Source organism: Anarhichas minor, unplaced genomic scaffold (genome assembly GCF_050575085.1).
Source record: "Anarhichas minor isolate MPS153535 unplaced genomic scaffold, ASM5057508v1 ptg000007l, whole genome shotgun sequence".
NCBI lineage: Eukaryota > Metazoa > Chordata > Actinopteri > Perciformes > Anarhichadidae > Anarhichas > Anarhichas minor.
Window position 1 is genome coordinate 16,751,112 of NW_027466453.1, and position 11,729 is coordinate 16,762,840.

The following is an 11,729-nucleotide window of genomic DNA, read 5'->3' on the forward strand; positions in this document are numbered from 1 at the left end:
ATTCTCCATTGGTTTCCTTTTTCCAAATAAATATGGATTGAAGTCCTAAAATGAAGTGAGATAGATATTTTTATATTATATAAATATTGTTAGTATTAAATTACAAAAGTTCTTGTTTATGACATTTAGATGCATTTAATCTTCATGAAATTAGAGTAAATGAAAACCCCAGTAATGTACTTTCTATCTGAAATTGTGTATATGTACAGCAGTGAGCTTATCTTTCTTTTCTAGACCAAAGCTGCAGAGATAATCCATATGGGACCTCATCACTCCTCTCTGGCGTACGCAGTTCACTGCTGATCACGGTTTACACACAGACACAGGCTCGCACAGGAAAACAAGAAGCTGAATGATATAGCGACATATCATCTTTTTAAAAATAAATTTACAAACACAAGTAGCCAGGATCTCGACTACGGCCATCATCATGAGTATTAAACAAGCCTGCATCTTTCTCAGGGGTGGAACGAAGAGACCCGTAAGTCAAAATGATTTTATGGTTTTACAGTTTATTATTTAATGGTAGTTGTTTTTTGCTATTAACATGTGTTTAGCTTAAATTAATTATGTTTATATATCATGATTATCTTTGTCTGTGGTTCACCAGGAACATAAATCCTACTATCATCTGTTGATCAATTATGAAACAAATATTGTTTTGTTATTGTGGTCATCTTAATATGGTGTTATTTTAGATTAATGGCAAAAGAAGCTTGCAAGAATTGTCTCATTATGAGTAGAGGTGGGACGATAAACGTTTTTGCATTAGGCAAATGCGTTGGCACTCAAAACTTAATACTTTATATGAAAAGGAAAACATTTTTTACACAGGATGCACTCTGTTGCATTTGTTTTTTACCAATAATGGAAATTTTTAGGCAACCTTTGCTGTGGTTCTAATCCCATGGTGGACATACTGTACATATGATCTGGAATCAATCAAATAAGATACTGCAAGATAAAAAATAAAATGTTTTAAGCAAGGATTTAACATGACATATCTACAGATGTTAAAGGCACACAAACAGTAATGTGTCTGGACATTATTGTCAACCCGTATTCATAAAGTGTGCAGAGATCAGAATCAGCTTTATTTGCCAATCATGCACGTATGAATGTGGAATGTGGCTGTCAATGTACTTACACAGAAATATAAGACCAGCCGGGGACAATGAGAACAAAGCTGAACAGATAAAGATAAAGAATAGTGAAAAAAAGGTGTAAGTATTTATTTTTTATAAATATATATACAAAAAAACTTATGACCAACAATGAAATAAGAAGTAAAACATCTATAAACAAGGCAAGTGTTCTGAAAATGTTAAACAACACAGCACATTAATGTGTAACATCATAAACAGCAGGTAGATTCATATATATAACTGTGTATATATATATATATATATATATATATATATATATATATATATATATATAATAGTCCTGGATCCTGTGTAGCTAAAAGCAGATACGAAATGTTAATTCACTCAGATATTGAGAATTGTTCTTTGATTTGAATAATGTTGTAATATCAAAATATAATGTTTCCTAGATTCCAAATGAATTAGAAATGTAAATCCAAACCAATAGGTTTCAAAAATGAATAAAAGTTTAAAATTTAGTTCTAAATTATGATATACTAAAATGATATATTGTAAATTCATGTGCACGACAATATAACAGGGCCACACAAATGAAAAACCTATTTAAAATATGAAACAACTTAATGCAATGTAAATAATACATGTTCATCAGAAAACATAATGTGGATGGTGTTGGTACATATTATGATGTTATTAAGAAACTTTGGGAAACCATGTGTCATATTAAACAAAGGTACAATTAAGTGCATCACACATCTTTATAGTTATGTATGGAGCTTATAGGTCATTGCGTTGACACAATGTAGATAGTTGTGGATATAAAAATAGTTGTACATTTTGTCGTAAACTACTGTATATAAAACATACTAAAATCATTCCGTATTTATCCGTTTCATTCTTGTTTTGCAGACAAGAGCTCTTACAAACGATGAGATTGAAGGTAACGTCTGACTGGCTTTTATGCTTTCAGTATACTTGATAAATTGCTGTATAATATTGTTCACCTTTTAAAAAATGTGTCACACGCCATCTCATCTTTCTGTCTCTATGCTCTTTAGAGTTACATGAAGCTTTTTTAGAGTTTGATAAAGATAAGGATGGTTTCATAACCTGTAAGGACTTGGGGAACCTGATGAGGACCATGGGTTACATGCCGACTGAAATGGAGCTCATAGAACTGAGTCAGAACATCAACATGAATTGTGAGTAATGTACTTATGCTCCATTAATGCTTTATTACTGCTGACCATGTTGGGCGGATAAACCGATAAACAAAAAACATTCCATCGTTTTAAATATGTCATTCTTACTTTTATTCATTTATATGACATAATTATTTTTGGACGCAATTTTTTGCAGGTTATGGAGAATAAAAAAAAAAGGTCATTGCCTCTCTGATAATACTGTGGGTTTTCAAACAAGTACTTCTTTTATCTTTATCTTTTAAAAAATATAACAAAAAACATCTGCAAGACGGATTTGTTTTGTTTTCTTTCAGGAAATGTGTCTTTCACGCTCTTCTTAACAATGGTCTCCTGAGACATATTTACATATTCTTTTTCAAAATTAGCCGGCCACTTTCCGGTTGGAATAATCACATGTACATTTCGTCTTCTGCCTCATCATTTGTCAGTGGGTCACATTAATTTTACAGCAGAGCAACGATATCATCTTGGTTATTTATCACATTTGACAGTTGAATGTGAACCATCCTATGCACATTTATGAAGTATTCCACTCCACTGAGCTTTGAATGAAGTCAGACATTTATAACCAGGAAGATAACTGGCTAAAGCAAGTGGCATAAGTGTGCTTAGATATAAGGTCACAATTGTTTTCCACGGTGCAGCAGAGTGAAATGTAATGTATGAATGATTATAGCTAAAAGCATGTAATCCTTTGTGGAATTCACAATGGTGTTATAGCAATCAAACTTTGCTTAAGTTGTGTTCTCCAACTACTGCCGGCTTATAGTTGTATTAGTTACATCATTTGTCCTATTACAGTGGGGGGACGGGTGGACTTTGACGATTTTGTGGAACTAATGACCCCAAAGCTCCTGGCTGAAACTGCAGGGATGATTGGGTTGAAGGAACTTAAAGAAGCATTTCGAGAGGTGAGCTCAGTATACCTATTCTCTCTTTTTGGTCTTTGGCACCCCATGGTGGATATTAAATGAACATACTGTAAAAGCTGAAATCTGGTCCAACAGTATGTTATGATCGCAATATGAGTCTGAAATGGCCAAAAGCTTTGCAACGTTTTGTTTTCTTCTTCCCCTCTCCTTCAGTTTGATTTAGATGGTGACGGTTCTATCACATCTGAGGAGCTGAAACGTGCCATGACAAAGTTACTGGGAGAACAAATTAGCAAAAAGGAAATTGATGCAGTTGTCAAAGAAGTTGATAACAACGGAGATGGAACAGTTGACTTTGAGGGTGAGATACAAGCACACACAAACACACATGCTCACACAAACAGATTTAGTCTTTTTTATAGCCTTGCATTATCCTCTGCTTTCTAAATGTTGAGTTAGCTGAGTGGCTCTGTGTAACACAGGAGCTGAAGTAATACAAATTAGTCAATAATATTTGGTCATAGTAAGTGGCTACAGTTGAAAGTGTTAAATAAGTTCATCAAAAGACATTTGAGAGAAAGTAGAAAGGCTCTGGTATTGGCTCATTGGTGTTTAGCTATTCAATATCTTGTCTATTCTCTTTCCAGAGTTTGTGAAGATGATGTCGCAGAAATGAGGACAACAGAATTAGTGGTTGAATGGAGAAAATGCCTTTTTATCTAATTATGCTGATGAATAATTTTGCATTTCTTTCCTGTTATTTGAGTGGCATCTGCCTCATACACAATCACGTGGAGCTCATTAATTTCAACTTACCAAAGACGTTTTGATCTTTTTGTTCAAATTAATTAATGCATATAAAATTGGTAAACAAATTGAATGGTAGATCTAGACAGCCCTGTGTACGATTTCAGTGGATCAATTAGCAGAAATAGATTATATTCATAACTATGTTTTCTTTAGTGTACAGTAACCTTAAACTAAGGATCGTTTGTTTTCGTTAGCTCAGAATGAGCCCTTCATATCTAGATATCTAGATAAGAATCTGCCGTGTTGCAGTGACATTTTCCTACAGTAGCCCAGAACGGACAAACCAAAAACTAGCGGAGGGGTATTCAGTTGGTTGCAATCCGCAACCTCACTGCTAGATACCAATAAATCAGCACACTGGTCCTTTGAGTTGTTGGGTATTTCACTTCAGCAAATTTGAAAAGTTTGTTGTCATCAGGTCCCCAGACCTGTCCTACAGAGCAGTAGTATACACATCATTGTCAACTGTTCGATAAGGAAGAACAAATAAATATGCAAAATTAGAGGTCTGCGATGTCCAGCTAAATAGGAAGCTGAAGTACTGAGAGTCTCAACAAATCTGTGGGTCAAATCAACAGTTTCAACAATTGTCACTGTGTTGTGGAGATGCTGTATGGACTGGCCTTGGAGAACTATAGTAAAACTAATTAGTAAAATGTATTTGCTATTCAAAGATGACACGCATAAAATGTATTGACAGGTCCATGTCTCAGTCACAATTACAACTCGGCTGTCGACATGAGCACTATTTACAAGTCGGAAACTCGTAAATACTGTAACTCTAATGTTGTATGAATGAGCATTAGCCCACAGAAGCTCGTAGAACCAGGACTCTGAAAGGACACAGTCTGCTTCTGTCATCCCCAACTTTTCCTTATAAGTTACAATTAGGCAAACCCCAACAACTCTTATTCACATTGGGGGAAGGGAAAATGAAAATGTCATGATACCCAGATAATGTGGGGGCAGCGTGGGAGAATGAACTATGTGCATGCTTTTTCCTAAGGATGATCAGATAATATTTTCCATGGGTATATTGTGTGGACAATGAAGACAGCTTAATGCTTGCTGTAGGGAGTGTCTGCAGGGAATTGAATCTGATCCAAAGGACATTATCAATCAGCTGAGAATGTTCAGCACTGACCTCCCGAAATGAATGTTTGACTATATACATATTAAAATGTACAATAAAATATAAAATATTATGCACAGACAAACAGATAACAATACTTTAAACAAGTGTAGTGTAAGTGTGATGTAAAAGTGTCAAGTGTATTTAAATATAGAAATATAGAAGGGATGTGCAGGGCAGTGTATCGGTAGGAAATTGTCCTGGGGATATATGTCAGTATATTTTAATGCCATGTACTTGTAAGATTTTGAATTAGACTTTTACTTGTAACAGAGTATCTTCACACTACTGCATGGTATTCACAAATGTGTTTTCTGGAACGATGCTGTCTAAATTCGCAGTGTTAAAGTTTTGGGAAATACTTGAATCTATTTTTGAAAATGCAATGTGTTTCTTAGATGTTTCTGATTCATCCTTTTTCATTTCTAAATTCTACATGTATGTGAAATTTGATGCAGTAATTTGCCAGCAAACATCCTCACATTCATTACCTTCACACCTTCTTTCTGGAGAGCCTGTGTTAGTAAGAACATATATTCTTAAATTATAAAGTTCTGAAAAAGAGAAAATAAACTCTTAAAAACTGCATGTTGAGTCAGTCTGTCCATCTATACTGTGAGATTGTTGAAGACAAACGGCAGAGTAGAACTGAAACACTTTAACATGTTATCAAGCAACATACTGGATGGCTTTTCAGTGTAGAAAACTTTCCAGTTTGTTCTGATTATCCCTAATGATTACGTCTAGCACTACTGTCAAGCCAAAATTTTACAAAATTTGAAAACAGTTTGGTCAGTGTGGACAGCAATGTCACAAACTAATTAAGGGCATGTGTGTCTTTCAATCAATGTGAATCTTGTGAGTAGTGTGAGTACAAATGATTACTAGAGTATTGATCTGGTCTTTAATGGGCTGTATATTGTACTGTAGTAGTCTAGACCAGAGGTCTTCAACAGGGGTACCCTGAGGTACTGCAGGGGGTCCACCAAATATTTGGTTGATTAGACAATTTAAAAAAATAAATCTTTTTTTTTTTTTTCTCTAAACATGAATGTGTCCATTATTTTAATAGTTCAGTATTGTATGAAAGATAACAGGTATGTTTATGCATGGCAGTGGCACTAATAGGCCATCACTCATTTTTCGTTTCCACATTTATGTTTAAAATGAAAACGTCTGTTTGAATAGCTTGTATGCATGATTATCATGCAATTAACAGACAATCTTGATATTGGCATTGGTATCAGTTGACAAGGTATGTTTCTAAATGGCAGTAACACGGCCACCCTACTCACTGTACCTTAAAATAAAAACATGAATATCTGAACCTGTGTATTATTTGAATAGCTTAGTATTGAATGCACAATAAAGAGGTATGTTTATACATGGCACTAGGCTCAGTTTAATATAAAACACAATTTTATACAATATATATAGTCGGGGGTCCCTGCTCCATCTCTCTATCAGTTTGGGGGTCCTTGGCCTGAAAAACATTGAAGACCCCTGGTCTAGACCATACAATACAGCTTGGTGGTTATATGTACAAGTATGACAGATCTGTTTCCCGACCACTTTGGTCCTTTGGCAACTTTCTCTGAAAATAATCCCTCTAAGGCTGCTAATGCTGTTGCATGACAAAAGGCCAGCATGGGAATTGTTGAGTGTGACAATAGCTATCTTTGTCTTTGAAATAAATGTGCGAGGCTGTAGCCTAATGTCAAGATTGTGTGTTATTATTAATCCAAGATTAAATACAACGTCATGTTACAAATTTGCATATGCTACTACAGGTTTGAAAACATCACAGTGACACAGCAAGGTGCAACCTTGCCTTCTAATGATGTGGTAGACGGTTTAGCAAATTTAAGATCTGAGAGTTTTTTTAATTCTAAGACTATCATCCCTTAATGCTAACCTTTGACAGTCATACTCAATATTTGAATTGCTATATTATTTGCTTGTGAATTTTACACTCATAGAATTAAATGTTGAACGAATTGCACATCGAATCAACATATTACAACTACATAGAATCTCAGGAATAATCTCTTGCTGTGGGGTGGATTAGTTCAGTCTCTGTAATCCTCATCATGGATGAACAGATGGCAGATAAGACAAAATCACCACTCTAATTCTCATCTACTGACTGAAAAAAAATAACTCCCCCTTAAGGAGCTTATTGAACCAGAATGTGTTTTTAGAATGATTTTTTAGTCTGTTTAAATTTAAAGATATATTCACTACAGGCTGCCGACTGTTTTTATTCCCCGAACAATTGCACTGGCCATTTTCTGGCCAGTTCCATATGAATTAAGTCAACTTTATTTAACAAGCCATGTAGACAGGCTATTTTTCTCCAATAAAAACAATATACGTGAACACTTATTATTAGCTTCAGATAAATGTGTCCCATACAAATTAATTGCGTAATTTGAGAGCCCTACAAAACAACCGGTTGTGATGCATGCATACTGTATCACATGTACATACACGTGTATTACTCTATTACTCTGTTATTCTATACACTGAGCCAATACTGATTTATCTGTTATTTATTCGTTTTTTGGATTCCAAGCAAAACAGAATTGACAAAAAGCAAACCACCAATTATATCTATAAACAAAGTAAAAATATGTATAGATCTATAAACAGAAAAATACAAGTATATAGAGGTAATATGAAGAATATGAGTACTCACAGTATGCAAAGGTTTATATATGTTTGGCATTCAAAAATAAATAGAAATTTACATGTATATGATTTTCATGTTTTCACAGTTTTTTGGTTGAGCTTATATACCTATATTTTAAAATAACTCGTGCGCTCGTGCACATGCATCAGCAGCTTAAAACAAAGTTCATTAATCAGGACAGATTGGTTTCACATGCAAATAGTATTCACGAGCACAGTTTATGATATCAAGATAAGATGTATAACAGTTAACACAATATCTGCTCTTCTTAGCTTAGATCTTGCTGTGCTTTCAAGTGATGTCAGTTTTAAATTTGCAGCCAAATTGTCTAGCATCTAGCATTGTAACTGATGTAATTCTATTATCATCCTTGATAATACACTCTTGTGGCACTTGACCATAAATCCAACACCAGTTGAATTTGTGGCCAATAGCTTGTGTAATTTTGAGGGCAGATTCACACAGTGATTCATAAACCGGAATGAGATACATGACCCACAACAAGCAGGGCTAAGGTAAGGCATCCCTGCATGTTGTGTATTATTGACAGGAACAAATTCAAAGGTCAGGGCTGAACATGAAGTCCAAAGCTTGTCTCTCTGCTGCAGCCACATTTGGATGCCAGAGGTCCACACTCAAAATGACTCGGGGCCCAGCATCTGGAGGCCCTTTAGAAATAGAGATATATATACAACATTAGGCAAAAGGGTTGCAACCATTTGGGTTCGACTGTTTGGAACAACTCATGAAATTGAGAAAAATGCAAGAAAAAAACTTGCTACTTGTATTATACACAGAGATCATGCATTGCATTATATTTTTATATTTGTTTGCAATGTTTAGCAATGAGAATAAAATTGAGAGTAAAAATGAGAGTAAAATGAATTTAAGAAGCATTGTTTTTCAGTATGTTATTCACTAACCCTTGTGGGAGACAGTGTGGAGGAATGAGTCATCAACCAGGAGGCAGTGTCCTTCTGACCAGCACTGAGGCTCCCCTCCCACCACCAGCTCACACAGGGTTGGAGTCTGCAGACCTAAAAAAGCGATGTCTGTTTTTAAACTTTGCAAATAAAATATTTTGGTTTCACTCAGCTAAGAAGGCCATGCACTCCACTGCTGTCTGTTTTTAAAATGGAGAGGATTATAGCCAGACGGATCACACTACAAAATGGGCTACAGAAATAATTAACCTCAACCCCGAAACACAAAGTACCATTATGTAACGGTTTAGTGTTTATCAGGTCATTTTTCTTTTCTTTTTTTGGTATAGTCAGCGGAGTCAGTGACAGGGTTTTTAAGATTTGTCTAAGATGCAGATAAACGCAGATAAACCGCAATGTTTTCCCTGATGTCGTATTTCTATGTTAAGATACTAGCCATATTATCTGCCCGGAGAATTGTCCTGTGGCTGTTGCTTTACATTCCTCCTGATGCAAATTAAAAAATGCATTACTGCTTTTGATTTGTTTTGTCATATATTTCATGTTTGACAAATAGGCTACTACTGCATTTGTTGACTGTGTTGCATAATGACAATAAATTATCCTCGAATCCTTTTACTCACCAAGGTGACAACGTAGGCGTGTATTAGTGGGTCCATATGAGCTCCCCAACGTAGCTCCTGGCCCCAACAGCCAAAATCCAGCAGATCCCAACGAGTTGCTGCTTATGAATGTACGCAGAGAGAGAAGTGTCCGGTAGGTGCAGGGACAGGAGCGACAGTTTCCTGCCACAGACACACCTGCACTGTACAAAGGGAACACTGCCTGGCCCTGGAAGAGACAATGTCCTGCAGTTACATATGACTCAGATGAGGCACGTTCAGCAGAATTAAACAACTCCTATTATATCACAGTCTGTAGGTAGATTTTTAATGGAGAAACAGTGGACAATAATAATATATATAATTATATAAATATATATATATATAATTATTACACGACATGTGCTGTGGTTCCAGAGAACCACAGCACAAACTGGTGGAGCTTTTTGATGTTAGACATTTTATGTATTTGGAGGTGATTTAGAAACTTGAAAGCAAAAAAACGTAATGAATACTATTATTTCCACTGATTGTATTTTGTAAACTTTCATCAGTTTATTTTCTCAGAACATTGCATTACAGATAGTGATGATTTTTATACAGAAGGGTGTTTTGCAATATCCCTTTACTCATGAAAGACTTCATTGTGTACCTTTGGTCCCAGACTGGTCCAGCCTAGTTTTGAGTCAATGCCTCTCTGGTATACAGCCTTGAATTCAGCCAAGATTACAGAGTAGTTGGCTTCCAAGACCTCAATGTCATGTCGATGAGCATCTCGTGGGAAGAAAGGAACACTTGGGACATCTGGCAAGAAGAAGAGATGAGGCTTCTGTATGACAGAGAGATCGTTCAGTCTGACCTAAAGTGAGAACAATTAGAAATCAATAATTCATTCTTGACAATTCATTCCTTAACTATTTGCCCTTGAACAAAAGTCGTTCCAAATGAGGTGTTAAGACACTTTTACACAAGATTATGCAGTTATACATGCTATGAAAACAAACCTTTGACTACAGTTGAATTTGGTGTATTAAATTATTGAATACGTCAGATGCACATGATTTTACTGGCAGTAGCAATTATGTACTGTATGTATTTGGCCTGCATGGAATAAACCTGTACCTGCTCACGGAGGCCCTTATGAATGCGGCCCATGCCCACCCAACTGTAGCGCTTGGCATACTCTTGCAGTGCTGCATACAGTTTATTGGCTTCTGCAGATGCTTGGGCTGGGAACAAGGCATGACTCAGCACCGGGGTGAGGTAGCCCTGTCCCTGTTCCTCATCCTCCTCTGTTTCCATTGAAATAAAGGGAGTCATTTGATCACTTCTCGACAGCTTGGATCGCGCACTACACTTTGTTCCAGCACAGCTACCGCCACGGGACATCATGGACCGCCTTGAGCCTGACTTGAGCTTTCCAGCGTGTGCGTGGCCTGGGATTGGCAGGTCAGAGCCCATCCGATAACAGTGCCACAGAAAGAGTAGCAGAAAAGTCCACAGAAGGCCACTGAGCGAATGGACACCCAGCTCAACATATGGAGGCAATAGCAGTGTGTTCATTGACCAATGCATCCTTTAAAATGGTGAGACACTAAGAAACTGAAATAGAAACAGATTGAGTGGTTATGGTAATGCATACATGTGTGAAATATGGTAAAGTGCCATAAAATATTCTCTAACTTTTAAGTATTACAGTAAAATAAAAAACATCTATATTTTACTTGTTTAGAATGAATTATTTAGCTCACTCCTGACTTTCTACGCCACTAACTATTGGCCATAATAGTGATATTTTGATTAGTGGAAGTTTTTCTTTAAAACATAATAAAAACAACAGAAGTAAGAGGTTATTCCTATAAACCAATGACAGTTGTGGGCTTGTCAAAATCGAACAGATCATTGTAAGGGGGCTGGAGAAAGGCTCTGTTTACCAACAAGCACAGCCTAAAGGGAACGATGGACTGTCAAAGGTAGCTGAGGCCTATCCCAGCATGCACTTGGAAGAAATTAGTGAACCAGTCAGGACAGGTTGCCAGACCATCACAGAGCCACTGACCCTTTGGTTAAGTTGCCACTGACACTGACTTTGTGGGGTTATGTAGGTCCTGATCTCTGACCTCTCCGATCAAGCTAGCTGTGGGTGCAGCTAAAGATTTCACAGCAGGCGATATGCTGAAGTCATAGCTTTCTATACTGTTTAATCTTGGCGGCTACTTCATAGAATGTCTATTTATTCCCTTAAATTCATTGTATTTTCCTTTGAAACAGTGGAGTCTGCAAAGTAAACATGCTACAGACCACTTTTGTCTAATTATGATTATTGCATTATGAACATAGTCATTTAATTGGACAGTATAGTGATG

At 36.3% G+C, this 11,729-nt stretch overlaps 2 protein-coding genes across 3 annotated transcripts; one reads left to right on the top strand and one right to left on the bottom strand.

Moving 5' to 3' along the window:
* Nucleotides 1–258: 258 nt before the first annotated feature.
* cabp5b (calcium binding protein 5b) lies at nucleotides 259–5,711 on the top strand. Of its 2 annotated transcripts, XM_076086222.1 has the most exons (6): nucleotides 269–481; nucleotides 2,016–2,046; nucleotides 2,165–2,308; nucleotides 3,113–3,222; nucleotides 3,397–3,544; nucleotides 3,831–5,711. In XM_076086222.1, the coding sequence occupies exons 1-6, from the start codon at nucleotides 431–433 to the stop codon at nucleotides 3,857–3,859; spliced, it is 513 nt and encodes a 170-aa protein (XP_075942337.1). In that variant the 5' UTR covers nucleotides 269–430; the 3' UTR covers nucleotides 3,860–5,711. The 2 variants fall into 2 exon arrangements, with proteins under 2 accessions (XP_075942336.1, XP_075942337.1); XM_076086221.1 differs by lacking the exon at nucleotides 3,831–5,711 and having other exon boundaries at nucleotides 259–481; nucleotides 3,397–3,803.
* A 2,664-nt stretch (nucleotides 5,712–8,375) lies between these two features.
* asphd1 (aspartate beta-hydroxylase domain containing 1) lies at nucleotides 8,376–11,003 on the bottom strand. The gene is given in 6 exon segments (XM_076080967.1): nucleotides 8,376–8,485; nucleotides 8,741–8,854; nucleotides 9,385–9,592; nucleotides 10,016–10,222; nucleotides 10,486–10,973; nucleotides 10,976–11,003. Coding segments are annotated over 6 exon segments (1,155 nt in total).
* Nucleotides 11,004–11,729: the final 726 nt, after the last annotated feature.

What these genes read in the sequence shown, in the direction of transcription:
- cabp5b (XM_076086221.1), top strand. Translation starts at nt 431, where the DNA reads ATGAGTATTAAACAAGCCTGCATCTTTCTCAGGGGTGGAACGAAGAGA. An exon ending in TACAAACGATGAGATTGAAG is followed by an intron (nt 2,047 to 2,164) that starts GTAACGTCTGAC and finishes TATGCTCTTTAG; the next exon opens with AGTTACATGAAGCTTTTTTA. An exon ending in TTAAAGAAGCATTTCGAGAG is followed by an intron (nt 3,223 to 3,396) that starts GTGAGCTCAGTA and finishes CCTCTCCTTCAG; the next exon opens with TTTGATTTAGATGGTGACGG.